Source organism: Myotis lucifugus, unplaced genomic scaffold (genome assembly GCF_000147115.1).
Source record: "Myotis lucifugus unplaced genomic scaffold, Myoluc2.0 scaffold_26, whole genome shotgun sequence".
NCBI lineage: Eukaryota > Metazoa > Chordata > Mammalia > Chiroptera > Vespertilionidae > Myotis > Myotis lucifugus.
The window spans coordinates 8,589,204-8,615,953 of NW_005871074.1; the positions used below are offsets into that span (position 1 = coordinate 8,589,204).

The 26,750-nt window shown below is 43.6% G+C and overlaps 1 protein-coding gene across 1 annotated transcript in view; it reads left to right on the forward strand.

The window, feature by feature from the left end:
* Nucleotides 1-529: 529 nt before the first annotated feature.
* Nucleotides 530-26,750, forward strand: part of TACC1 (transforming acidic coiled-coil containing protein 1) — a 49,123-nt gene continuing 22,902 nt past the window's right edge. Inside the window, 5 exon segments of the mRNA XM_023751895.1 lie at nt 530-759; nt 1,761-1,876; nt 19,853-20,921; nt 24,736-24,796; nt 25,964-26,171. Coding sequence (XP_023607663.1) covers nt 590-759; nt 1,761-1,876; nt 19,853-20,921; nt 24,736-24,796; nt 25,964-26,171 — 1,624 coding nt within the window. The 5' untranslated portion in view covers nt 530-589.

Sequence of the window (26,750 nt, forward strand, 5' to 3'; positions counted from 1 at the left end):
GTGCCGGGGGTCCTTCGCCCGCAGCCCCGAAGTGGCAGCCCGGCAGCCCCCCTGCCCGCAGTGCCGGACGCGACCAGCGTGGCGCCGCGGCGGGGGAGGTCCGCCGGGCGCCGCTTACAGACATTCAAAGCGCTGGCGGCGGCGGCGGCCCCCCCCCCCCCCGCGCGCGCAAGTAGTACGGTCCGAGGGGGCGGCTCCTGGGGCGCGGCTCCCGCGGCAGCTGATGCGCACCGCGCCGGCGGGGAAGCGGAACCTGGGAGCCCGAGCCCACGAGTAGCCGAGCTGCCGGGCGTCGCGGGCCGGGGCCCTGAGGAGGCCCCAGGACAAGCATCTTCCCGGAGGCAGTCGCCGGGCGCAGCGGGGCGCCGGGCAGCCCCATTTGGGAAGGAAGACTAGGAGGAAGCGGCGCTGCCGGCCGGCCAAGAGGAAGCGCTTCCACCCTGGCCCCGACGGCGCTCGTTTAACCACATCCGCGCCTCCGCTGGAAACGCTTAACGGCGCCTGTCACCGGTTCCCTCCATTTTGAAAGGGGAAAAAAGGCTCTCCCGTTCCCCTACCCTTAGGAGCTGGCGCCGGAGGATCCGCGCTCATGGCGTTCAGCCCGTGGCAGATCCTGTCTCTCGTGCAGTGGGCGAAATGGACGTGGTCCGCGGTGCGCGGCGGGGGCGCCGGAGACGACGAGGCCGGAGGGCTCGAGGGCGACCTCGAGGAGGAGGAGGACTCGCAAGCTCGAGACCAAATCTCTTGAGTTTCAGGCAAGTACACGCATCTCTGCCGAGATGCAAACGTGCTGCCATCCACCCACCCACCCATCCATTCATTTCATCTGCCCGCCCATCCGTCTGTGGCTCACCTTGGGTGCGTGTGTGTGGTCGCCCCACTCGCGTAACAATATTTCGTGGCAATGCTGCGTCCCCGCCCGGAACCAGGTCCCCGCTGTGCATTCGGAAGTTAAAGATGTTCCGTCCTCCCGTGCGTTTTCTTTCTCCCTTTTCAGTGTGAGCTTTCTGAACCTAACCCAGAATCTGCAGTCTCTCCGCACCCGGGTCGGCCTCCGTCACCTTCTCTAAGTTTGGCCCTCCGGGCCCCCCGGCCCCCCCCCCCCCCCCGCCTAAGCGCGCGCGCACACACACACTCACACACACACTCACACACACACACGCTCACAGTGCCATTGATCACACCCGGTGGGGAAGAGGTCGCTCCCACTGTGACCCCCAAAATGCGGTCTTGGTAGAGAAGGTCGCGTGATGACAGGCCGCTGGCAGCTGGTGAGAAATGGTGGTCTCTGCTGTGCTGTCACTCGTGTGATTGCAGAAGGCAGGTGACCGCATCCTCCGCCTCGGGCTGGGCCGAGGGAGTTAGAACAGGTAGCGAGAGGCCTGCCAGGGGAAAAAGGCATCTCGGCGAGAACTGGCTTAATTTTTTTTTTTTTTAGGGGGAGGGGGCCATCTTAATTTTTAAGGCTCTGGGAAAGGGCTCTTGGGAGAAAAGGAGCCTGTTGAAAAGAGCTTTTACTCCTGGGTGTCCGATGCCATCAAAATAGATGGTGCTGGAGAAAAGCTCCGAAGGATGGTGGCGAATCCAGGGAGACAGGATGCGCGAGAAAAGCCCTCAGCATCGCCCGTGGCCAGTCGGGGCTGAGGACCAGTGGGTTGTAGGGTTAGGCAAACATCCTGGACTTGAGCCGTTCGATAGGTGATAAAGGCTGTCGGAAATACCGTTGAAAGTGGTAATTCCTCATTTTTCCCCCTTGGCAGCTCGGATTCTGAGGGTAATTTTGAGACCCCTGAAGTTGAAACACCCATCAAGTCACCTCTCAAGGACTGCTGTGATTCGTCACTCGGATTAGCAGGGCCTGTGGCCAACACCCAAGGTAAGGAGAGACTTCCAGTGTCTGCCCCTTTTGTTTTAAAGTTTTGAAAATGTAAACGAGGGAAGGAAAAGTGTTGATTTAGGGCCATTAAAAAAAGGTTTGGATGGTCTCCTCATTGCGTGAGAGCTGTTTTAAAGCTCCCGGTTTATTTGAAATGTTGTTTGTTTTTTAGGACCCGGGTAGTCTGAGAGGCTTTCTTCCCCAAGTAGTTTGTACATTTGTAGTAGGAGATTGTCTTCATCAAACCTTCCTGCTGGGCCCTTCCCCTCGGCCCCTAAAAAACAAAAATGTGTGTAGGAATGCAGTGATGGACACAAGTTTAGCATTTCCCAGGCTAAGTAGCTTTCTACAGGGTGTGGCTGGAGACAGAAATTACAGGTGAGAGTTGACGTTTTGTAGATAAGGAGGAATCTGAAGAGGCTGTTTCAAAACTGCTCTTCCTCACACAGGAATGGTGGTGAGCTGCTCAGTCTACCTAAGAAAACCTGGTACAGAGATTCTCCCCGAACCCCTCAGAGCCCAACCTTGAGCCTGCCCTTCATCTACAAAAGCTTCTGCTGTTCCACTTAATTAGTAGAAATCTTTTTTGTCACGCAGCCAGTTTGGGGTAAAATTTCACCTGTCTTGACAGAATTCATTTATCTCTTCAGTAGAGTGCACTGTGATTCAGCAGTGAAAAAGTTCTGCTCTCACCCATCTAACCCTACAGAGGGCCATGGACCTTTAAAAGGCTAAGTGAAAGATACATGTCCGCTTGTCTTCGGTTTTATGGAGGAAAAAGTGAAGCGGGGGAAGGAGGAATAGGGTATATGGGGTGAGGGTAGCAGATGCTGAAGGGTAATTAGATGGAGGTTTAATAATAAGGATACTTAGCAGAGCCTTGAAGAAAGATTGAGGGAACAGCCTTGCAGATGCCTGGGGAGAGAACCCTTCCAGCAGAGGGAATGGCATCTGCAAAGGTGTGAGACAGGGCCAGCCTTGGCAGAGTGGGGCCGTGGAGGGAGGGTGGCAGCGTGGCCACGTGTTTGAGGACCAGTGAAGGGGACAGTGTGGCTGGAGTGGAGTGACAGGCAGAGAGCAGTAGTTGCTGAAGTCAACCAGGTAAGGGGCGGTCTGGATCGTATTGTAATGATGCTGCGGTTTTCTTTCTGAGTGAGATAGGAAGCCTTTGGATGTGTTAGCTGCCTAGGGCTGCCTTGAGAAAGTGCCATAAACTGGGTGGCTTAAAACAACAGGAATGTACTAGTGTTCCCTCGCAGTTCTGAAGGCTGGAAGTCTGAAATCAAGGTGTCAGCAGTGCCATGCTCCCTCCAAAAGTCCTAGGGAAGAATTCTTCCTTGTCTCTTCTAGCTTCTGGTGGTTGCCGGCAGTTCTTAGTGTTCCTTGGCTTATTACAGTCTCTGCCTCCTTCATTACATGGCCTTCTTCTCTCTACTTATCTGTGTCTTTGCATGGCATACTTACAAGTAAACCAGTCATTGGGTTTAGGGACCATCCTAATCCAGTATGACCTCATCTTAACTTGGTTACATCTGCAAAGATACTGTTAGCAAACACTGGGAGTTAGGGCTGCAGCACATCTTCCCGAGGGAACCCAGGTCAAGTCACAACAGAGGGCTTTGAGCACAGAGGGATTGTGCTTGACTTCCTTTTAAAAAGGTTCGCTGGCCTGGCCAGCGTGGCTCAGTGGTTGAGCATCAACCTATGAACCAGGAGGTCACAATTGGGTTCCCAGTCAGGGCACATGCCCAGGTTGCGGGCCCGATCTTCAGTGTAGGGTGTGCAGGAGGCAACCGATCAATGATTCTCTCTCATCATCGATGTTTCTATCTCTCTCCCCTTCCCTCTCTGAAACCAATAAAAATATATTTTAAAAAGAGTTAGCTGGCTGCTGTCCGGAGAAGGGACTCTAGGATGGATGTTCTTTTTACCATCTTTCTCTATTCCACTGTCTGCCACTGTCACCCTACAGTGGTAGATAGAGCCAGCTTTCAGTTAGCCAGTTACCTAATTTTTGATCTGATTATGACTTTTTGCCTCCCAACCATGATTGTATTTTATTGCTTGGTAACTTCCTCACAGGTTGCCTAGGGAAGTCAAGTTCTCTGTGGTAGACATCATGGCAAAGCTGGATAATCAGTGAAATATCAGCTTTTTGTGATTTGGTTTTGCTTTAAATTGTGAGCTTCATTATGTGCTTCCCCTTCTGAGAATTGAAAATACCCTCCACTCACCCCAGCTGCTTTTTAAAAAATATATTTGTATTGATTTCAGAGAGGAAGGGGGAGAGAGAGATAGAAACATCAACGATGACAGGGAATCAATGATTGACTGCCTCCTGCATGCCCCCTACTGGGGATCGAGCCTGCAACCCAGGCACGTGCCCTTGACTGGAATCGAACCTGGGACCCTTCAGTCTGGGGTCGACGCTCTATCCACTGAGCCAAACTGGCTAGGGCACCCCCAGCTGCTTTTACCATGGTTTTAGACAAAGCCTGCATGGGAACAGGCAAGACTGTGCATTGGAAAATTTGTGTGTGTGCTTTGCTTTGTATTTGTAGCACTCAGTGCCTGAAGATGCCACTTGTTCTCAGAACCTCCCTTTTCTTCTCTCAAGATTGGCAGATCAGAAGGGAGATTTGAAAGCTTGAAAGAACTATTTTGTAGCTTTCCCATCACATTTAAATAAAGCTCACAAGACTTGTTAAGTTGGTTTTTGAAAGACTCTTTGAATTGCCCTCAGCTTGGGCGGCCCCTTCCTCACCATTCTATTAGCTGGTAGTCTGATTCATCCTGACAGATTCTTTGCTAATTGAATAGTGGCCTGTATGGCCCAGGTCCGGCACCCAGAGCCATAGAGACCCAATTGTTTGGTCCTTTCTGTGCTACTGACTCATTATTACAATTTTTGGTTACTTACCCTCTCTAAAAAGTTTTCCTTCATGGACCAGGAAAGCTCTGTGGAGTAGTTCATGATTGGTGATGGTGGCGGGGGGCGGGGGGGGTTTGGAAGGGGGGTAGAGTCTGGGAAACAACCACTACATATTTTGAAATCTCTCAATTTAAGGTCTTTACATAATAGGACGATTGCTCTTTGGCTTGGTAGTATCCTGCCTTCTAGGGCTCCTACCCAACACCTAGAGCTACACCAGAGCCCTGTGACACCTTTGTCACACATACACAGTAAATGTAACGATACAACCAAAGCACAGGTCTGACCAGGGAAGATGCCAGCAGGCAAAAATTCCTGGAGAGTCATTTCAAATTGAAGTCAATTTTGGGGTTTGAATGATTCTTTCTCCCGAAATTGTTGATTATTTGGCTCCTGATAAAGTTAGTTTTTAATATTTCTGTGGTTCTAGGACATGGTGGGACACCAGGCGTAGATTATATAAGCCTTTTTTTTTGGGGGGGGGGGGCAGGGCCGATGCTTATGGCCTGGTTTTGTCCAGTATTTTTTAGACTATCAAAGCTGCATTGGCTGTGCTCTGCCACTGAGACCTCCCCGACTATACACCCACCTTTTTTTGTTGTTGTTGTTAATCCTCACTCGAAGATACTTTTCCATTGATTTTAGAGAAAGTGGAAGGGAGGAGGAGAGACAGAGAGAAACATTGATGTGAGAGAGACACATTGATTGGCTGCCTCCCACACCGTGCCACCACTAGGGCCAGGGATTGAGCCTGCAACCAAGGTACGCGCCCTTGACTGGAACCAAACCCAGAACACTTCAGTCTGTGGGCCGATGCTCTAGCCACTGAGCCACACCAGCCAGGGCCACATCCACCTTTATTTACAGATAGTTACTTTGCTTTGAGAAAGAGAATCTTAATCCATGCTGAAGCTGTGCTACGGCCTTGAAACATGTAGTTAAACCTTCCCTGTTTGATGTGTTACTTAGAGGAATAGATTTTTCAAAGATATACAGTGTTCCTCCAGAATAGAAGAAAAGAGAACAGGATCAATCCTCAGATATTTACTGCTGGAGGCCTTGTAGGGAATGGGGAGTTGTTTGTCGACACAATTTTGGTAGTCTAGATCTGGAATCAGCAAACTATAGATCAAAGACCAAATCTGACCTGCCACCTGCTATTGCCTATTATTTTCTACTCAAGAGCTAAGAAGTGTTTTTACATTAAATATTTTGAAAAAAATATTTTGGGATGTGTGTAAATTATATGAAATTCAAATTTTAGGGCCTATACATTTTTGTTGGAATGCAGCCACATTTACTCATTTAGATGTTGTCTGTGGCTGCTTTCATACTACAATAGCAAGGTTGAGTACTTGGAACAGAGATCCAATGGCCAGAAAAACTTAACAGAAAAGTTTGCCGACTTAGAACCACACTTTCAGCAATTTTGATAAAAAATATAAAGTTTAATTAATTTGGCATGATGACTTAAAAAAAAAGCAGCATGGCTCTACCTGATTGATTGACAAATGAACTGTGGGTGCTGGGTGCCATTAGTGTAGGCCCCCAGGTAAGACGATAGACTGTTGTGGGCTGGCTATTTGTCTCTTTTGCAAAATGGAAATGATGTAATTGGTCTGTTAATGTACTTGATTCTTTGTTGACTAAAATATCTGAGGAGTTATGACAAAAGGAAGTTAGGGAAGAATGAGACAATTGTGGAATCATTTGCTGTAAGTACAAATATAGACTTTTAACTTTTGCCCGTTATGTGTTTTTAATGTAACTTTGGGTGTTTGAGATTTGTAATTTGACTGTTGATATGGTATATTGTTGGTACATATTGTATAGTTGTTGTGGTGTATTTATTGGAATGTGTTAGACTACAGATGTAAGATGTAGAAGGAGATCTCGTTAAAATCCAAGCCTTAGATTTTTTTCTATTCTAATGCTTTGTGTTCGATGTATAACCCAGGAGGTATCCAGTTGAATCTATAAGTACGGTTCTCCTAGGGCCGTGGTCGGCAAACTGCGGCTTGCGAGCCACATGTGGCTTTTTGGTCCCTTGAGTGTGGCTCTTCCTAAGCCTTAGGAGTACCCTAATTAAGTTAGTAACAGTGTACCTACCTATATAGTTTAAGTTTAAAAAATTTGGCTCTCAAAAGAAATTTCAATCATTGTACTGTTGATATTTGGCTCTGTTGACTAATGAGTTTGCTGACCACTGTCCTAGGGATTTAGTATAACATCCTCTCCCTGCCCCTACCACAGGGATTGCTTTATTAGAATATCCTAGGAGTATAATGGGACTAATCATGACTTTTAACATTACCTGGTTCAACAGTTCGACTCATGTGGCTCCTTCTACAACATCCCAGGCTAATGCTTTTCTTTTATTTTCTAACTAGTGCCCTGATGTGCACGGATTCGTGCACATTGAATGGAAATTAATTAGAAGGTGGCTGGCGGGGCGGGACTGGGCTAGACAGGCCAGACACACCCTGGAGCCAACCTCCCGTGGTTCCTTCCCACAGGCTGCACCTGGGGCGGCACTACAGCTCGAAGGGCGTCTGCAGAGTGAGCGGGGTCCTTTTGGCAGGTGGGGTCCCTCGGCCAGGCCTGTGGGGATCAGGCCGAAACTGTCTCTCCAACATCCCCCAAGGAGTCTTGGATTTCAAGAGGGCGGCTCTAGGGTGACGCACCCCAGAATCAGGCTTTCTCCTCTCTGGTTCCGGGGTGCGTCACCCGAGAACCGCCGCTGCCAAGTCACCACAGCTTGGCAGCTCCTGCGTTGAGCGTCTGCCCCCTGGTGGTCAGTGCGCGTCATAGCTACTGGTCAGATCATCTGCCCCGGGTGGTCATTACGCATCATAGCTAGCGGTCGGACGGTCAGACGGTTGCTTAGCCTTTTATATATATAGATTTTGTATTTGATTGACTCACAGCTTAAATTTTATGTTCTATTGTTTTATATTATTATAAGATGTTTAAGGCTTGAAAACCTCAGCAGCATGACACAATTCTATTCCTCCCCGCCCCCCCCTCGCCCCATAAAATGTTTTTAGGTTTCAACTTAGAGATTCCCACTAGTTAGTAAATGGGATCAGAGCCATATTTCTTTTTTGTTCTGTTTATCCCAGTGTAAATGAGCCATGTGGGGAGCACCTCTTCTTCTGTATGGTGCTGCATCTGAAGAGAATGTTTTGGGGGAAGAGTGTAGTGTTTTCAGCAAAGACCTCAGAGAATGCAGAATCACAGTGTTTGAATAAAAGAACTCAGGGGCCAGGGCAAAGTCAAAAGTAAAGATTTTAGTAATTGTCAAAGCAGTAATTTCCTTTTAAGATGAATAGTAAATTCATGTAATAGAAATATTATAATGATTAAACTCATTTCAGATTTGCATACCACAGTTTTGGGCTTACCTTAGCATCAAATAAAGCAATATAGCTTACTTTAATAGTTTCTGATGGTGAAGGCATTTTCTGTATGTGTCTAGTGGTGGTAGTGGTAGGGCAACCCTTCTAAAATGTGCTGCTACCATTTAATGCTCCACCTAAAAAATGGATGTGGCCCTGACTCATTTGGCTCAGTGGATAGAGCGTCGGCCTGCGGACTGAAGGGTCCCAGGTTTGATTCCGGTCAAGGGCATGTACCATGGTTGCAGACACATCCCCAGTGGGGGGGGGGGTGCAGGAGGCAGCTGATCAATGTTTCTCTCTCATTGATGTTTCTGACTCTCTATCCCTCTCCCTTCCTCTCTGTAAAAAATCAATACAAAATATATTTTTTAAAAAATGAATGTGGTCTAAAGCCATTTAAACATTTCAGTTAAAGAGTAGTTAATAGTGTCTTTTTCAAGTGACCAGTAAAACTGATTATAGGAAACCCTAGAGGTAAGCATTTGTCACAGCCTCCTAAACTCAAGTTAGTGATCATGGTTTGTCCACCCCAAACATCCATCACCGAGGAGATTTGATAACTGAGGGTTGCTAAATTGTCCAATAATTGTTCAAGGTGGGCCTAGAAAGGGATTGCTATTTATAAGTTCAAGATCTCATCTTCATTTTTGCGTGTACGTGAACCTAATTTTGAGTTCACACAAACTCAGTTGGATCCCCAGGGGTTAGATTGATGATGGCTAAACCCAAGGGAATAGTAACCAGTTGGAGCAGTTCATTAATTCACAAATAAAAAATGTAATTTGACAGTTCTCTTTGGCAGATACAGATATTGTCCAGGTATCCTCTTACCTATGTCTTTGCTGGAAATCTAACAACCAATTATTGATCTCCAGCTTTCCCACTGTAAGATTCCCACCTAGAAGACCACTAACTTTCTGTTTCAGCTGTGTTTATTGGGTGTATTGGAAGCAAGTAGTTTTTTTTATAGTGTCTAATTTTATTTTTATAACAATGACACTATAAAATAGAACACATGTGATTTCCATTCCACAGATTAGGAAATTGGGGCCACCGCCTTTACTGCTGGTAGTAGAGTGGGGTCTTAAATTCAGCTCTTAAGATCATAGATCCAGAGCTCTTGGAACATATTCTGTAGCTTCTCTCTCCAGGGAATGTGTGAAATCTCTCTTTACTGACTAAAGAGAAGACTTATCACAGGAAATAGAGATTCTTAAAATGTTGCCAGGACAATGTGATGGGGGAAAGCATCCTCTTAAGTAAACTTTTAGGTATAGTAGTTTTTTAAAAATATCAGCAGGAAGTACATCTTCCACATGTGTTAACTTGGCATATATAATATATAAAGTATAAAATGTATTTTAGGAATTTTGGACATGAGTCATTAAGAAGTTTACAGCACAATTTAGATAGAGAGTCAGAAGCAAATAAAAAAAAGTATCCCTGGGTAAGCAGCACTGTTGGATTGAAAACATTTTGCTTCCTTAATGCTTAGCTTCAGCTCATCAGTGAGAGATAAAGAGGAAATGGACCCACTGAATACTAGGTTTTGCTTCCTTCTCCTCCTGTGAGTCATATGTGGGTGAGGAGAGGCGGATGCATGAGCATTTGTATAGCCTCCTGGGACTCTGCACCTTTTTGGAATAGGAAGAGATGTTTCTAAGAGGTCTGGATTAGTTTTCTGTTGCTGCATAACAGGTTACTCCAAAACTTGTTAGCAGCTTAAAACAGTAAACATTTATTATCTTGCATAGCTTTCATAGGGCTGGAATTGGGGAGCAGCTTAGCTGGGCACTCTGACATAGAGTTGCTTGTGAGAACACAGTCATGATGTTGGCTGGGACTGTGTCATCTGAAGGCTTAACTGGGGCTTGAGGATCCTCTCCTCAGGTAGCTCTCTCGTGCCGGCAAGTTAGTGCTGGCTGTTGGTGCAAGGCCTCACTTCTTCACCGTATGGATGGATCTGTCCCTGGGTTACTTAAGTGTTCTTCTAGTCTGGCTGCTAACTGCCTGCAGAATGAGTGACCCAAGAGCAAGATGGAAGTTATGTCTTTTATGACACAGCCTCAGATGTCACACTGTTATTTACACAATATCCTTTTGGTTACTAAGTCCATCCAAGGGTGTGAATGCCAGGAGGTGAGACTCACTGGGGGTCATCTTGGAGGCGGCTACCACAAGGCCCTTTTCTATTAACAATTTTTTTCTATACTAAAGGTGTAATTTTTGGTATAATAACTTTTTTTATTACTGTCCTCGTTTGGGGCCTCTTTATTGCCTCCCCCTGCCCTTCCTGCTGCCCCTTTTCTTAGAGTGAAGGAGCAGGAGGCAAGAAAGTGACTTAGCCTTCAGCCAGGGTCCCTGTTCAGTTGTAGAAGGTGTCTCATGTGCCCCGTGCACTGGCTGCTGCTGCTGTCTGGAGGCTCCTCTCTCGCTGCCTCTTTCTTTATCCTGCATCAGCTTCCCAGCTCTGCGTAGGCGGTTGCTACTTTGTGAGAGAGGCGGTTGGTATTTTGAATTCTCCAGTAATTATTTCTGAGGAGATGCACATTATGGTTGTTTGGCAGCAACAGAGTGAAGTTACACAATTTCAGATCTCTGCAAAGGAGGCCCATCTGGTAGCCCGGGCCCTTTCCCCCTTGCTCTTCCTGCTGCAGTGGCTTGGGGATGTAGAAGTCCTGTGAGGGGGGAGGGGGCAGCCCTCTCTGATTCTGTCTGTGGTCGGGGGTTTTCTGCTCTGTTTGAAATGTAACCTCAGACAAATCCAGGCGGATGCAAAACTCGGGCATCTCCTGAGTGGGAAGGGAAGACATTGTTACATGGCTCCTCTGGAGAAGGCTTTGGCTTCCTGATGGGCAGACACTTCCTGAATAATGGGCCCTGCCTCTTACCTTATTGTAATCTTGGCCGTCAGAGGATAGGGTTTGGTTCCCTTTTTAAATAAAATAGCATAAGGTACTGGTTTGGAAATGTGAAGTACTTGCTTCATCCTTAGTACAAAGGTTTTCAGTTTATCAAGTGGCTTTGCAGATGATTCTTTACCAGAGTCTTGTATTTTAGAGCCAGCCTCTCTCTAGAGTTAGAAGATTATCTCTTGTCTTGAGAGAACAACATGGCACCTGACTCCCTATCTCTTACAGAAAGCAGTTACTCCCCCACCCCCAATCCTTAGTTCCTGGGCAATGTTTTCATTTGATTCTGTTTTGGAGGGTGGGGAGGAGGAGGTTTGGACAGTTAGCTCATTATCTGGGTTGGGTCAGGGGTGTGTTTGTGTTGATTTTGTCTTTCTGCTTTAAGTGGTAGCATCCTAAAATTCTGGCACACCTAAGAGGATGTTCTGCCTTTTTCTGCCTTGACTCACCCACTTGGCACCCTGACTTGAGGTCCCAGTGGTTGTCAGGTGAATGTGAGCTCTGCAGTCCCCACCCTTAGGTTCTACCCAGCCTTCCCAGAAAAGGCCTTCTTGCCCCATTGGCTTATCGCTGGACAGTCCTATATAATAAAAAGGTAATATGCAAATTGACCCTAATGGCAGAATGACCAGTCACTATGACATGCACTGACCACCAGGGGGCATGTGCTCAGTGCAGGATTTGCCCCCTGTTGGTCATTGTGCTCCCACAGCGGGAGCTCTGCTCAGCCACAAGCCTGGCTGATGGCTGCAAGCACATTGGTGTGGTGGGAGCCTCTCCCGCCTCCTCGGTAGTGCTAAGGATGTCCAGCTGTGGCTTAGGCCCTCTCCTCACAGGACATCCCCCGAGGGCTCCTGGGCTGGCAGAGGGATGTCTGACTGCCAGCTTAGGCCTGATTCCCCAGGGAGTCGGCCTAAGCCGGCAGGTGGACATCCCCAGAGGGGTCCCGGACTGTGAAGAGGGCACAGGCCGGGCTGAGGGACTCCTCGAGTGCATGAATTTTCGTGCACCGGGCCTCTAGTAAATATATAGTGTTCAACTCCATTTTAAGGCTGATGCCCTTGACTAAGTGGCTGAGAACATACATATATACAATATATTTCAACTTTGGGGGAGCTGGAACTCGGAGACACGAACCTGAAAAAACCCCTCAAGCCTGCCTAAATGCTAATGTGTATCCTAGTAAGTCTCCTCAGGTCAGACCATGAACAGAAAGGGTGGCATAATGCCAGAATCACATTTGTTTCCCTTCGGAAGCGCTTTATTCAAACTTGGGAGTAGGGGCTGGGAGGGCAAGGGCAAGCATCTTTTTAAGGAGGAGGGTTCTTCAAAGGGAAGGGGTCAAATGAAGAACAAATGTCAATTCTTTACAGCTGTTGTATAGGGCAGAATGGTTTTATCACTACTTGTATTTACTTTTTTTCTGTATTAAAAAATATAATCCTAGGAGAAGGGCGTCCTTTATGTATTAGGCATTCCCTGGGCAGTAGGCACTGATTGAGCATCAACTCTGTTTTGGGCACTTGGTTTTTGCTCTGGGGTAAAAAGAAGACAGTGTGAGTCTGGAGGGAGCTAGCTGCCTTCTATTTCCCAGGCTTCTTGGCTTCCCCAGATGTTTTAGCAGCAAATAGATAATTATCACATCAAATAGGTGATTTAGCAAGAGAAGGTGTGAGGGAGGAATGTGTAAAGTCAAATATTAAAAATTAGAATTTAAGCCCTAACCGGTTTGGCTCGGTGGATAGAGCGTTGGCCTGTGGACTCAGGGGTCCCGGGTTCGATTCCGGTCAAGGGCATGTACCTTGGTTGCGGGCACATCCCCAGTGGGGGGTGTGCAGGGGGCAGCTGATTGATGTTTCTCTCTCATCGATGTTTCTAGCTCTCTATCCCTCTCCCTTCCTCTCTGTAAAAAATCAATAAAATATATTTTTTTAAAAAATTAGAATTTAAAAAACCTACCTTCCCAAACAACAAAAACACAAAGCCTTTTGAGCTTGATAATTGTCATATTTTTAGGATGGTTCATATATTTGCCTATGTCTGTTATACGAGAGAGGAGTGATGTCATTTATTTCACCTCCTTCTGTAAATAGATTTTATCTAGCACATTGTAGGCTTCCTCGGGAGAAATTTAAAATTCCAAATTGATGTGAAAGTGAGACCTACCACCTCTCTCAAGTATGTGTTCCTACAAGTGACACACATAAGAGGCTATTTGAAGCATTTTCTGAAATGTAAATCTGTGGTGCGGTAGAACATTTTATTATATATTTCAGGACACTGCTCCTGCTCTGTTACCCTCTGAGCCTCCATGTTCTTTTTTAAAGAACAACAGTTTTATTGAGATACTAGAGCAGCGGTTCTCAACCTGTGGGTCATGACCCCTTTGGCGGTCGAACGACCCTTTCACAGGGGTCGCCTAAGACCATCCTGCCTATCAGATATTTACATTATGATTCATAACAGTAGCAACATTACAGTTATGAAGTAGCAACGAAAATAATTTTATGGTTGGGTCACAACATGAGGAACTGTATTTAAAGGGCCAGAAGGTTGAGAACCACTGTACTAGAGGCCCGGTGCATGAAACTCGTGCACAGGTAGGGTCCCTAGGCCTGTCTGCTGATCAGGGCCGATTGGGGGGCTTATGGCTGCTGGCCAGGGCCTTCCTTAATTCCGCACCACCCCCTGGTGGTGTCATAGTGATCGATCGAACTCCTGGTCTCCCGGTCGAACTCCCGAGGGGACACTTTGCATATTAGTCTTTTATATATATAGATTATTTACATGCCATACAGTTTACCTATTTAAAGGATGTACAGTTCAATGGTTTTTAGTATATGAACAGAATTGTGCAACTGTTGCCTCAGTATAATGTTTAAAATATTTATCACCCCACCCCCACCCCATTCTACCCTCCAGTGCTAGGCAACTGACAATCTGCTTTGTGTCTCAATAGATTTGCTTGTTCTGGACATTTCATATAAATATGTATTCTTTTGTGACTAACTCTGTTTACTCACCATATGCTTTCAAGGCTCATTCATGTTGTAGCATGTATTAGTACTTTATTCCTTTTTATTGTCAATTCTCCACTGTATGGCTATACCACATTTTGTTTACCCAAAATGTTCAGTTGATGAACATTTGGGTTATTTCCACTTTGGGGCTATTATGAATAGTACTGCTGTGAATATTTGTGTTCAGGTTTTTGTGTGGATATATGTTTTCATTTCTCTTGGGCTTATACCTAGTAGTGGAATTGCTGGTCATAAGGTAATTATTTCTAATATTTTGAGGAACTGTCAAACTTTTTACAAAGTTACTGCACTATTTTGCATTCCTACCAATAGTGTATGAGGGTTTCAATTTCTCCATGTCTTTGATAACACCTGTTGCTATCTGTCTGATTGTAGTTATATTATTAGGTGTGGAGTGGTATTTTGTGGTTTTGATTTGATTTGGTTTTGATTTGGAACTTTCCTAATGGCTAATGATGTTGAGCATCTTTTCATGTACTTGTTGGCTGTTCACATATCTTTTTAGCAAAATGTTTATTCAGATTCTTTGCCTACTTTTTAGTTGGGTTGTTTATCTTTTTATATTGAGTTGTAAGAGTACTTTATGTATTCTAGATACAAATCTTTTATTAGATATATGATTGTCAATTTCTATTCTGTGGGTTGTCTTCACTTTTTTGAGGTTATCATTTGAAGTTTTTTACACTTTTAATTTTGATAAAGTTCATATTATCTATTGCTGTCATATCTAAGAAGACTTTGCCTAACCAATGGTCTTGGAAAAAGTAGAGGTGGAGCACGTTGGGATTAGAAATAGGGACCCTATGGTGAAATTGAGATAAGAGAAATGGGTAGAATGGGATTAAGTTCTGAGTAGAAGAGATTTTTCTCCTTACTAAGAAAGATTCTGGGCCTCTGAATATCAGTTTTATATGTCTTTATATGTTTAACATGAATAGTGATGCATACTTTAATACACTGTTCTTTCCTTTGCTCTTTCCCTACACCATGTCTTTGAGATCCTCCTGTATTAGCATGTACAGGTCTACTTCATTGTTACCACCCATATAATATTCCAGTGTAATGTTGCACCTTAAATCATCTATCAGTCTCCTATGATATTTTATAATAACACAAAAAAGTGAATACTTTTTAATATCACACTTAAGTGAACATCCTCATCCTTGTACATATGTGTGTTTAGCCCTCTTTGTGTGCATATTTAAAATAAATTCTATAGCAGTGGAATTGATGAGTTAAAGAATCAATTCATTTTGGATTTTGGTAGATACTGCTAAATACTTCCTGAAAGATTCCCATGATGCTATTTACCATGAAACCTATGAGAGTGCCTACTGGCCCCCTTGCCACTCATTGATATTTTAATTTTACAAATCTGATAGGTTAAAAATGGTATCCTGTTTATTAATTGTATATGAATTTAAAGTGAGCATATTTTTAAAATTTGTTTTGGCCATTTTTTAAAAAATTGCTTATTTATATACCCTTTATCATATGGAATTTATTAATTTTAGTTTAATGGAAGGCACCAGGAGTATTATTTTACATGGGAAGTGGTGAGGAGGATTGCTCTGGTTGCTTACTCCCGCCAATTTGTAAAGTCCTTAAGAACTGAAATTCTTCCTGTGTGTTCTCTAATTCTGACTGCATGAGTTTTTGTTTGTAAAATGCTCATCACCATGCCTACACAGTAGTCAGTGCTCGACTTCCTCCTTTTTCTTCCTTCACATTGGTTTTTCACTTTATACCAGATTTTGTGGGAGGCAACTTATTGTCTAGTGGTGATGACTCCGGTGTTTCCTGCACATCTGGTGTGTGAGCCTGTCTAACAGGGCTTCACAATGCCTGGATGGGGCCATCCCAAAGTCAGGGTCACTGGGCAGGCTAGCAATTTGATTCCCCCTTCAAATCAATGTATTTTAAATAGCCAGTAGTTATTAGAGGAGAAGAGCTTCATGTAAATAAAGAGTGGAGAACGTTCTGCAGACTTAGGCCAAAGTTTGGCTGCCTCCTGACCTTATGACTTCACTCTGCACAACAAACCTGAACCAGCCTTCAGAAAAGGAAGTTATTTTCTGAAGCTTGTTCCTAGGGGTTTGATTCTTTTCCACGGTAGCCTGCCCAAGTCACTTCCTACCACACCCAGTGTGCTGACCAGACCATACCCCCTCCAACTTTCACTTGATATTTAGTGTCCCTTTAGTCCACCCTTTAGTGCAGTCTTAATGTCAACATGTATGAAGTAAGGTGACTGAATTTTGTTTAAACAAACCTATTTGAACTTGTGTTTTAGTGAGTGTTCCCTCTCAAGGATTTAGTCCACACTTAAAATTGCTTAAAACAGCACTTGTAACACATTCCTTTTGAATGTTCTCAGAGGTGACAAGTTTCATTCTTTGATGTTGAGATTTCCCCCCTCCCCCTCCCTCAGTAGTTTAAGAGTTTTTTAAATCCCAGTGTAGTGACTGGGGGCAGGGATTGAAGTTATAACTATACAGCGATGACAGGGGCCCTTTTGAGGACCCTAAACACAGTGGCTCCTAAATGGTAGGCTGTGGATTTTCTCCACCAAACAATGCCCTCACATGATTTTTCATTGAGTTTCAGAGTCTTCATGGACCCTCTGAAAATTTATCTAAGAACCCTTCTTGAATTACTGTAAAAGACATTCATTTTCATGCATTGGTTCTGAGATTTTGTTTTAAGACTTTTGCCTTAGATTCAGACCTTGTATCTTAGACTTGGATGTGAGATACTATTTGTGGATTTTGAGGTTAGAAAAAGGCCAGGGTGTGTATCTGTGCCATACAGGAAGCCTGTTTAAATTTTGGCAGCTTTCTCACTTTACATGTCAAATAAAACTCATACAGGGGACCATCTGTAGCTAAAGGACAGGAAGGGATAGATCTAAAAGGAGTTTGCAGACAATGCTTCACCAAAAAGTTAAAACCTGAGGGGGAAAAGTCAAGCATACTTGAAAATAATGCCAAATCTGAAGTAATACACATTATTTTCCAAGTGGTTGTGGTTTTCTTTCTTCTAAAATGAGATTATACATGTGAAAGCAGCTAGTCAGTTGGTTCTCAGAATATTTCAGCTGAATACATTTCTGAGTTTCAAATATATTTGTGATAATGGCATTTCCCCTCTTCTAATCTAAGGCTTTCAAGGTTTTTCATAAGCTTGTATTTTAACGCAGTATGTTTTCCTTATACTGGAGTGCAAACCCGAATGTCTAGCTGTTAATCTTTTTTTAAAATTTTATTTTATTGTTTAAAGTATTACAAATAGTAGTACATATGTCTCCTTTTTTCCCCCCATTGACCTTCCCCTGGCCTTCCCCCCCCACCTCCCCGCCCCAGGGTGGTACTTTAATCTTTAAGGTTTTTGGCATTTCATGCCTTTTCTTTTAAAAATATATAAAGGGCAAAGGAAACATTTCTTTTTACAGAATAGTCTACATCCTGAATGAATATAGGAGAGATCTGCTGTTTGAGAGCATCCATGGGCAATTCACACCTTTTAGATTTATGGGAGGCTGACTATGGAAAGGAAGTTTCATTAACAGCAGCAGACGTGGCAGAAGTGGAAATGGTGGTCTATTTTTTAATTTCCTCTGTGTTTGCTTTGAATTCATCTACTGATCTAATCGCTGTCTGTGTTCACCAAGCCACCAGGCAGTGCAGTGCTTGTCAGACTCATCAAACTCATTTCAGGGAGAGAGCTCTTCAGTTCCCTGGAGGAAGATTTTAAGGAATCCAGGATTTATTAAAAATGGAAGGATGAAGAGAGGTAGGTTAGTTACACAACAGTGCTTTCAGATTAGAAACAGGGACTGACAGCTGTGGCTAGAACTCTTCACTGATGGAAGTTTGGGAACTGGAGCCTACTGAGAATGGGTGTTTTACTTAGTGAAAGTTACCTGTGGTGTGATGCTTGAAGGTTAGGTTCTATCTTACGGCAGCACTTAGGGATGTGGGGTCAACTGGTGTTGGACATGTACTGTTTAGAGCATAAATTAAAAAAATCTTGCCCTGACTGGTTTGGCTCAGTGGATAGAGTGTCGGCCTGCGGACTGAAGAGTCCCAGGTTCGATTCCGGTCAAGGGCATGTACCTTGGTTGCGGGCACATCCCCAGTAGGAGGTGTGCAGGAGGCAGCTGATCGATGTTTCTCTCTCATCGATGTTTCTAACTCTCTATCCCTCTCCCTTCCTCTCTGTAAAAAAATCAATGAAATATATTTTTAAAAAGTCTTACTCAGAATACCTTGTTGAGTTATGTGATTAATTAGTTTTCTTGCTTGATGTTCTCATGATTCCCAAAACAGGTTTAAGTCAATGAGCAATCTTCTCCCGCCCCGCCAGTACTTTCTGCTGGTGACTGAAGATATAGACCAAGGTGGGGTCTGCAGGGCCGAGGTGTAGGACTGACTGGCAAGTTTACTTACCTGGCACCTGGCTTGAGCTAGCCAAGACATGCCAGGCGGGGTGGTGTCTTCTTGGTGGAGCTCCTTTCCCCCCTGCTCAGTGTGGGGGGCTGAATTCAGATGAGGATGTTGGTTTTCCTGCCCCATGCCACCCTGGTAGGTGGCATGATTTCTGATACAATAGGTAAAAACCTTTATTTCCTAGAGCTACAGGCAGAAGCCACTGCCAATCCCAGTCATAAAAGAGTCATGTAAAAAGGTGTGTGAGTACTTTCCAAAACTTTTTCAGCGATGCTCAGGTTTTTGATCCTGCATTAGGATTAGGATTAGGATTTGGTTTAGTGGGTCATCTCTGAGTTTCCTTTAAAGTCATGAGATACTGTGGTAATAACCAGCTTATTCAGTTTTTGCTGCTACTCTATCATTATTTCAGATATTTAAGTCAGGAAAGCGCGATTTTAGTTTGTGCTTTAAATAAATACCTTCATTACACCTTCCTAATTAAAGCAATTCTCCTACTAAGACCCCCAATTAAAAAGAATCTTTATTTTTTACAAGTGATTTGAGAGAATTCCTGACCCAACTCAGAAAGCCCTTATAAAGAAAAAATGACGTTATTATTTTATGACTTATTGTCTTAGCAAAATAAGGGCTATTTGTTTTTTAAAGCCATTTCTGTGTCTGCTCTTTCAAATTTTTTTAATTTTATTTGGTTCTTTTAGGTTTTCAGTCTAGAGAGAAGTTATTCTGAGCTGGCTGAATTAATTTTGAAACAGTTGAATTATTTAAATTCCATTCTGGGGAAGAGGGAGTACTTGTCTTTAACATCCAAAAATTAACATCTGCTTGCTGTGTTAAATCTGGAACCTGGGACTATTAGGCAGTGCCCCGGAACTGTCAGTGCCAGATCCCCTGCACCTGAGCTGTCAGCATCTAAAGTTTCTTCCAGATCCGTCATTTTAACCTGCAGAATTTTAACATCAATCATATGCTTTGCAGTGCACCATGATCTACTAGCCTTTTCCTAAGTAGCTCTGTTTGGTATAATTATTATTTGTATAATTTGGGTAATAGCTTGGGAATGGAAAATTCACTTTTGGGTGCAGTACCGGCTCTTCCTTTTGTGGTTGTGCTGCCATAGAGATGCTTAACAAATGCAAAGAGGAAAGAGCCTACTTGTCTATGTGGATTCAGCAAGTAGAGAATATTTACCAATGCCAAAAAGATCATTCTTTAATAGATGGCTTTTGTGTTTTGTTTTAGACTCACAAGAAGTTGATGAACAGCTGATAGCAGAAGTGGTTGCAAAATGTTCATCTGAGACTCATTCTAGACCCTCAGAAAATGAGGTTTCACAGCAGGCTATTGATTCTTACTCCGTCAGGGATTTCAAAGAAGAACCTGAACACGATAGTAGCAAAATTTCAGTAGTGAGGCCATTTTCAATAGCAACCAAGTCCACGGATAACTCAGAGGCAGCTCTTGGGACAGAAGCAGCATATGGCTGTGTAACTGCCATCTCAGGCGAGGCTCTGCCCTCCAGCCCGCCAGAAGCCATCCAGGACAAGGCGATGACAGAAAGCACCATGGGGGTTACACTGGAGGCTTCCACAGAAGCTGACCTGAAGAGTGGGAACTCCTGTCCGGAGCCAGTGCCCAGCAGAAGCAAGCTGAGAAAGCCCAAACCCATCTCTCTGAGGAAGAAAACAGTTGGCGAGTTCTCAGAAACTTCCATGGAGGGCATGCCTCTCCCCCAGGCATCCTATCCTGATGAAATGGATGGGAACACAAGTCCTTTGCTAGGAGATGCCAGGACTCAGAAATCTGCCCCTGACGTTAGGGAAACAAGCAGCACTCCCAGTAGTGACACCAATGATTCCGGGGTGGAGCTGCTGGAGGAGTCAAGGAGCTCACCTCTGAAGCTGGAGTTCGATTTCATAGAAGATGTAGAAAGTGTAGAATCCAGGAAAGGCCTTCCAAGAAAACTTGGCAGGAAACTGGGTAACAAACTGCCTCCAAAGGTACAGAAAGATGGCATCAGTAAGCCAGTAGGCACCAAAGGTTCAGAACCGCCCCCGGACCAAGCCACAGACGATGCCTCTCTCTCCCAAGCGTCTTCTAAGCAGAATCCCAGTTTCAGTCCCCTGGGTGGCCAGTCCGCACTGCAGGACTCCCCTCCCCTCTCCTCTAAGGGGTCCTACCACTTTGATGAATCCACGGATCCCTTTAAACCAACTACAGCTTTAACAAATGGTGACTGTTGTTCTCCTGCTGGTAATCATGTTAATGAAACCTTAGAATCACCCAAGAAGGCAAAGTCGCGTTTAATAACGTGAGTGATGAGGGGTGTGGGTGTTGTGTTCTGTGTACACTCTGAAAGTTTGGCAGCCGGCTGCTGTGGGTTTTGGTGATCTGGAGTTATCTTTGAGGTGCAGGTGGGCAGACACAAAGCTTACGACTTCATATTGCAGTCTTCACTGTTTTAAAGCAAACTTTTGTGTGGAATCAAATACCAGAGGTTTCCTTTTTCAATGGCTGCCTGGTTTATGAATCCTCAGCTTATTCAACTGAGCTCTTTCCCCACCCTACCACCCCTACTTTTGGTACTTTCGTCCTGTTTAACAAGATGGGCAGGTAGAGATTTGATGGCTTTCAAAAATCCTATCTGGGCTGTCAGGAGTCGCTTTACTTACAGAATTCAAGTGATATGCTAGCCACCATCTTCAGATTCTCTATGGATAAAACAAAAATTCCAAGCCTACAGATTAACTGTCTAGTGTCAAGAACTTATAGAAAATGGTCCAAAAGGGTCTTATAGAAGTTTTTCACTTAAAACAGAAAGCTGTGATTTTTTTGGAAAACAAACCACTGAAAGTTGGGGAGAATTCTTATGTCTTTATGGTTAGCTTGTGGTTCCATCAGCAAGGAGGTGAATTTCCAATAAGAATCAGGAATATTTTAAACAATGACAGAAATCTGACTAGACTTTCGTTGTGTGTTGTGACACTACCCCTACCCTACCCCTTGCCCTGGGAAATCTAGAGCCACTTTTGCAAGCTCCTTGGAGTTTTCAGAGTGATGACCTCAGGCCACAGTCCATGTCAAGTTTCATGTTAAATTTGTTATAGGGTTCCCTCATCACAAAACTAAGTGGTGACAATATACCCCTTTGTGACATTGTGGCATTTTGCTAAAAATTGAATATAAGAGAGATCAATGACATAGAAGATGAAGTATGAAAAAGGAAGTTGAGAAGAAATATCATGTTTTTAATTGTCACCATAGATCATTAGGGAAGAAATTTTTAGTATTACTATGACTTCAAGAAAAATGCTGGATGGTGTGGTGTATTATCCTAAAGGGAAAGGTTTAAAGAGCAGAAAGTATCAATCTGGACCAAGAAGCTCGAGCAATGTAGGAATCAGTTCTTCCGCAACTTCAGAATATCTAGGGCAGCGGTTCTCAACCTGTGGGTCGAGACCCCTTTGGGGGTCGAACGACCCTTTCACAGGGGTCGCCTAAGACCATCAGAAAACACATATATAATTACATATTGTTTTTGTAATTAATCACTACGGTTTAATTATGTTCAATTTGTAACAATGAAAATACATCCTGCATATCAGATATTTACATTACGATTCATAACAGTAGCAAAATTACAGTTATGAAGTAGCAACGAAAATAATTTTATGGTTGGGGGTCACCACAACATGAGGAACTGTATTAAAGGGTCACAGCATTAGGAAGGTTGAGAACCACTGATCTAGGGGAATAAGATGTCAGTAATACTTGTTGATCTGTTCTCTGATTATATATGAACAGTTAAATGGTTGCTGAAAAAGATGATTGATCAGGTGTCCTCAAAGTGCTCTTCTGTGTCTAAGGTTAGTTACTATTGTCGAGACAGTGCTTGGGGTATGTGTTGGCCAGCTCATTGCCTTGGTGCTTCCTGATATGGGATATCCTATATATGGGGTGTCTCTGCCCAGCAAGGTTGATAAGTCATTTCATTTGGGAGCCTTCCTTCCGACACATGTTGAAGGCATGTAGCCATTGCATTCATGTTAGATGAGATTAGATCAAAGGGAGGGAAATTGATCCTACACCTTATTTTCCGTAGCAAGAAGCACCCTCTCTTGAGTCCTACCATCCTCACCTGGTAGCATTGTCCTCCTATTCTGTTTTTGGTGAATGGACTTCTTGATCTAATAATATACCTTACAGATTTTTTTAAAAATTCTATGCAATCAAAACTCTTGCCTCTGAGAAGGGTGCTTGACCTTTGTGTAACTGGGATTTTGTTTAGCAAAACCCTATTGGTAGGAAAGACTGAAAATATACTTGTGGTGGTAGAATCTAGTGGAGAGTTAGAAGTTCTGTTAGCAGGGTACTTGTGTGACTTTTTAAAAGATGTATGTAATTGGTGTCTCAGATTCTTCTATGAAATGGAGACATCATCCTATGATTAGGATTTTTGTGGACCAAATAAAGTATGAAAAATCATTTAAGGTGTCTAGTGACACACACCTACAGCAGATAGAAGCAGATGCATCTTCAACTTTATTTTTATTCATGCATTGCCTTAGCTGACTAGACATTTAAGAGTAAATGTGTTCAGCAGTGAAATGCTTACTTTTTCATCTATAAACTTGAATATGTGGCATTTCTGAATGCTTCTATCACTCTTACTCATTACAGATGAGGTTCCTGACAATCATTCACTCACCAGTGATAACATTCATAAATATGACATTTTAAATTTGTATCTCACCTCATAGAAAGAACTTTGCAGCCTTTACATCTACCGGACTAGAGATAAATATTCCAGGCTTTACATGATTTTTTTCTCCATCTGTCTGTCTCTTTCCTGTTTCTCATTTTGTTGGTGCCTCAGGACTACTGAACAAGTGAAATTTCTCTGTTTTCTGTTGTAAGTACCTCTACTGTGGTTTCTGTTTGTCCCTGGGACTGTTGGCAGTTCCTCTACCCTCCTCCCAGACCACCTCTCCACAGCATGTTGGCTTCGGTTCTGAGTTTGACCTTCTGATTATTTTTTGCATTTCATTTGCCACTTCATGAGTCAGCTTAGCCTTGTGATTGTCTGTACCCGAAGGAGTGGCGATCGGCCTTCCAACCTTAGGTGCGTGAGCTTGCGCTCTCTGCCTTGGCACGCCTGTGTGGCGCTTTGATACCGAATGCTGGCTTGGCCCCAAAGATCATCTGGCAGGGGTTTCAGGCACTGCTCTGCTATTTAATGTTGGAAATAATTGGCTTTCTCGATAGAATAAGGCTGCTGGGTTGGAGCAGGGGATAAAATGGAGACATCATACTATGATTGGAATTCTTGTGGACCAACTTGAGTTTGGTGGCAAGGGGTGGCACTCAAGCATTAGGAAAGAAAATCATGAGCCCGATAGTGGTTGTGCACGTTTTGGTAACATATGCGCTTGCCTTTTTTTTTTTTGTTTTGTTTCCCCACACAAGAAAAAAAAGTTGCAAATTATTATTTTTTTTTTGTCAGAGTCGCATTACTGGAAATTTTAAGTTCATTCAAACAAAAGAATTTGAACTAGTCTTTGGATCACAAATTGGTTTGAGTTTTCCCTGGTTCCAGCCATAACGTTCTTTCCATCTTACTATTTAATAGGAATGGTAATAGTTTACACAGATATTTTCCTTTTTATACTTTCTGTTAACCCCAGTTCTACTTTGTTAGCACACATGTCCGGAGTTGTCTCATTAGACTTCTATGGCTTTTAGTGCAATAAAGAATTTTTTAAAGAATCTAGTCCAGCGTGGTAATTTTTCTAATGAATGCCAAAGCCCAAGTGAGTGAGGATCAGATGAACTGAATGTCTCTGCTAAGTCTGCTCTCTCAAAGGCTGTGGTGGTATGTAATGAAAAACTCCTCCTCTTGAGGAGGTCTTTTCAGAGAATGAATTGACTGTAGTTCTTTGCTTGCCCCGTCTCTCCAGAGAAGATTCAGAGATGTAAAAGCTGCTCCATCTCTGACATGTAGATGTACGACTTGTGTGGTGCTGTATGCCTTGGCTTCTATCTGCACACACTGCTCACTGCTCCATCTCATAGCTCGGAAGTTAGTGAGATTCCCAACCAGCTTGGTTAATTTGTTTTTCTTTCAGGAGTGGCTGTAAGGTGAAGAAATATGAAACGCAGTCTCTTGCTTTGGATGGGTGTTCACAGGTAAGTCTGTCTATCACCAGAACATCTCTTAGACCAGTGGTCCCCAAACTACGAATGCATTTCCCCACCCCCAGGGTGGGGCATGGTGGTTAATGGAGACTTCCCACTGGGTATTGGAATATTCAGATTTATGAGAACCAGCATCCTAAACTAATCTGAAAAGGCCTCTCAGGACAAGGAAACCCTTTCACAATTCCCCTTTCCCATTATTTTATGGTTCCCTCTCACCCATTTCAAATCACCACTGGGTGTGAAATCTCTGGGGCACCAAACAAAGGGGAGATTGAAATATTGATGTAGGTTTTAAGGAGGTGATTGATTCCAGTGAGCGGATAATGTTTTTTTTAAAGTCAGATGATTGCCCTGACAGGTTTGGCTCAGTAAATAGAGCGTCGGCCTGCGGACTGAAGGGTCCCGGGTTCGGTTCCAGTCAGGGGCATGTACCTTGGTTGAGGGCACATCCCCAGTGGGGGGTGTGCAGGAGGCGGCTGGTCAATGTTTCTCTCTCATCGATGTTTCTGACTCTCTATCCCTCTCCCTTCCTCTCTGTAAAAAATCAATAAAAAATATTTTTAAAAAAAGATGATTTTCCAACTCATCACTTTCAACCAAATAGGAGAACCTGAGTTGATGGAAGTGAAGTAGACTGGGAAGTGTAGGTTCAGAGAGGAAAAGGAATGATGTACATTTCTGACTATTAAAGAGGTTGTTCGTGTCCAATTTTAAATACACTGTAGGATATCAAATCATTAGAATAATTACATTGAATTAAGCATGGTAGTATTTAAACTATATTAGATATTATATCCTTTGAAATTATTTAAACTGACGCTGAACAGATTTTAGATGGCACTTGGGAATACAGTGGGGTACATAGATTTTTTTTGGTTTAATTTATGAGGCTTATGAGCAGAATATTTGAAACCACTGCCTTGGACCACTTAAACTTCTTTCTCATAAATTTAGGCTAGAGAAGGTTAATTTGTCAAACCTCAGATTTGAAGCAGAAAAGCTCGGTGCTAGAAAAAGGCAACATTCTGTGATTGAAGGACTCCAGCTTCTTCCTTCATCTGTACTCAGATCTGTGGTTAATTCTAAGCAAATAGTGGCTGCTGTGAGATGTCCCTTTCCCTACCTAATGGTCATCTTCTCTGTTGCCTTTCCCAGGATGAAGGAGCAGTGATCTCCCAGAGTTCAGACATTTCTAATAGGGACGGCCATGCTACCGATGAGGAGAAACTGGCATCCACTTCATCTGGTCAGAAATCAGCCGGGGCCGAGGTGAAAGGTGAGCCAGAGGAAGACCTGGAGTACTTTGAATGTTCCAATGTTCCCGTGTCTACCATAAATCATGCGTTTTCATCCTCAGAAGCAGGTATGGAAGTATGTATTCATCTTTCTAATGTACATAGCATAGAAATGCCTGAAAGCCTAAAGCTGAGACGCCTTAGAGAATTTGGATTCTGATCTAAGCTTTGCTTCTTCACCTAGAAAAGAGACACAAAAAGGGTGTCTTATCAAATACCAGGGACATACGGATTAGTGTGGCAGGATGTACTGGATGCACTAATGTGTGGGGCTGCTTGAAATTTTTTATAATTTATTATAAAATTATAATAATTTTTTATAATTTATTTTAATGTGGCTACACCTCAAAGTATAGTGGCCTGTAACCATGATGTGATTATAGTGCTCCTTGTTCAACTTACAGAAATAATAACTAACGTGTAATTCCTTACCATGTGCAGGCATTGTTCTAAGTGCTTTCCATGTATTAACTCACTACTCTTTGCTACGTATTATTTTTTCCCCATTTTTCGGAGAAGGAAAGTGAGACACAGAAGTTAAGTAACTTGGCCCAGGTCACTTGTAAATGTCTAGTAAATGGTAGAACTAGGATTCAGACCTTAGCAGTAGGTTCCATGGTCTTTTCATCTCAAAGCTAAAGTACAAA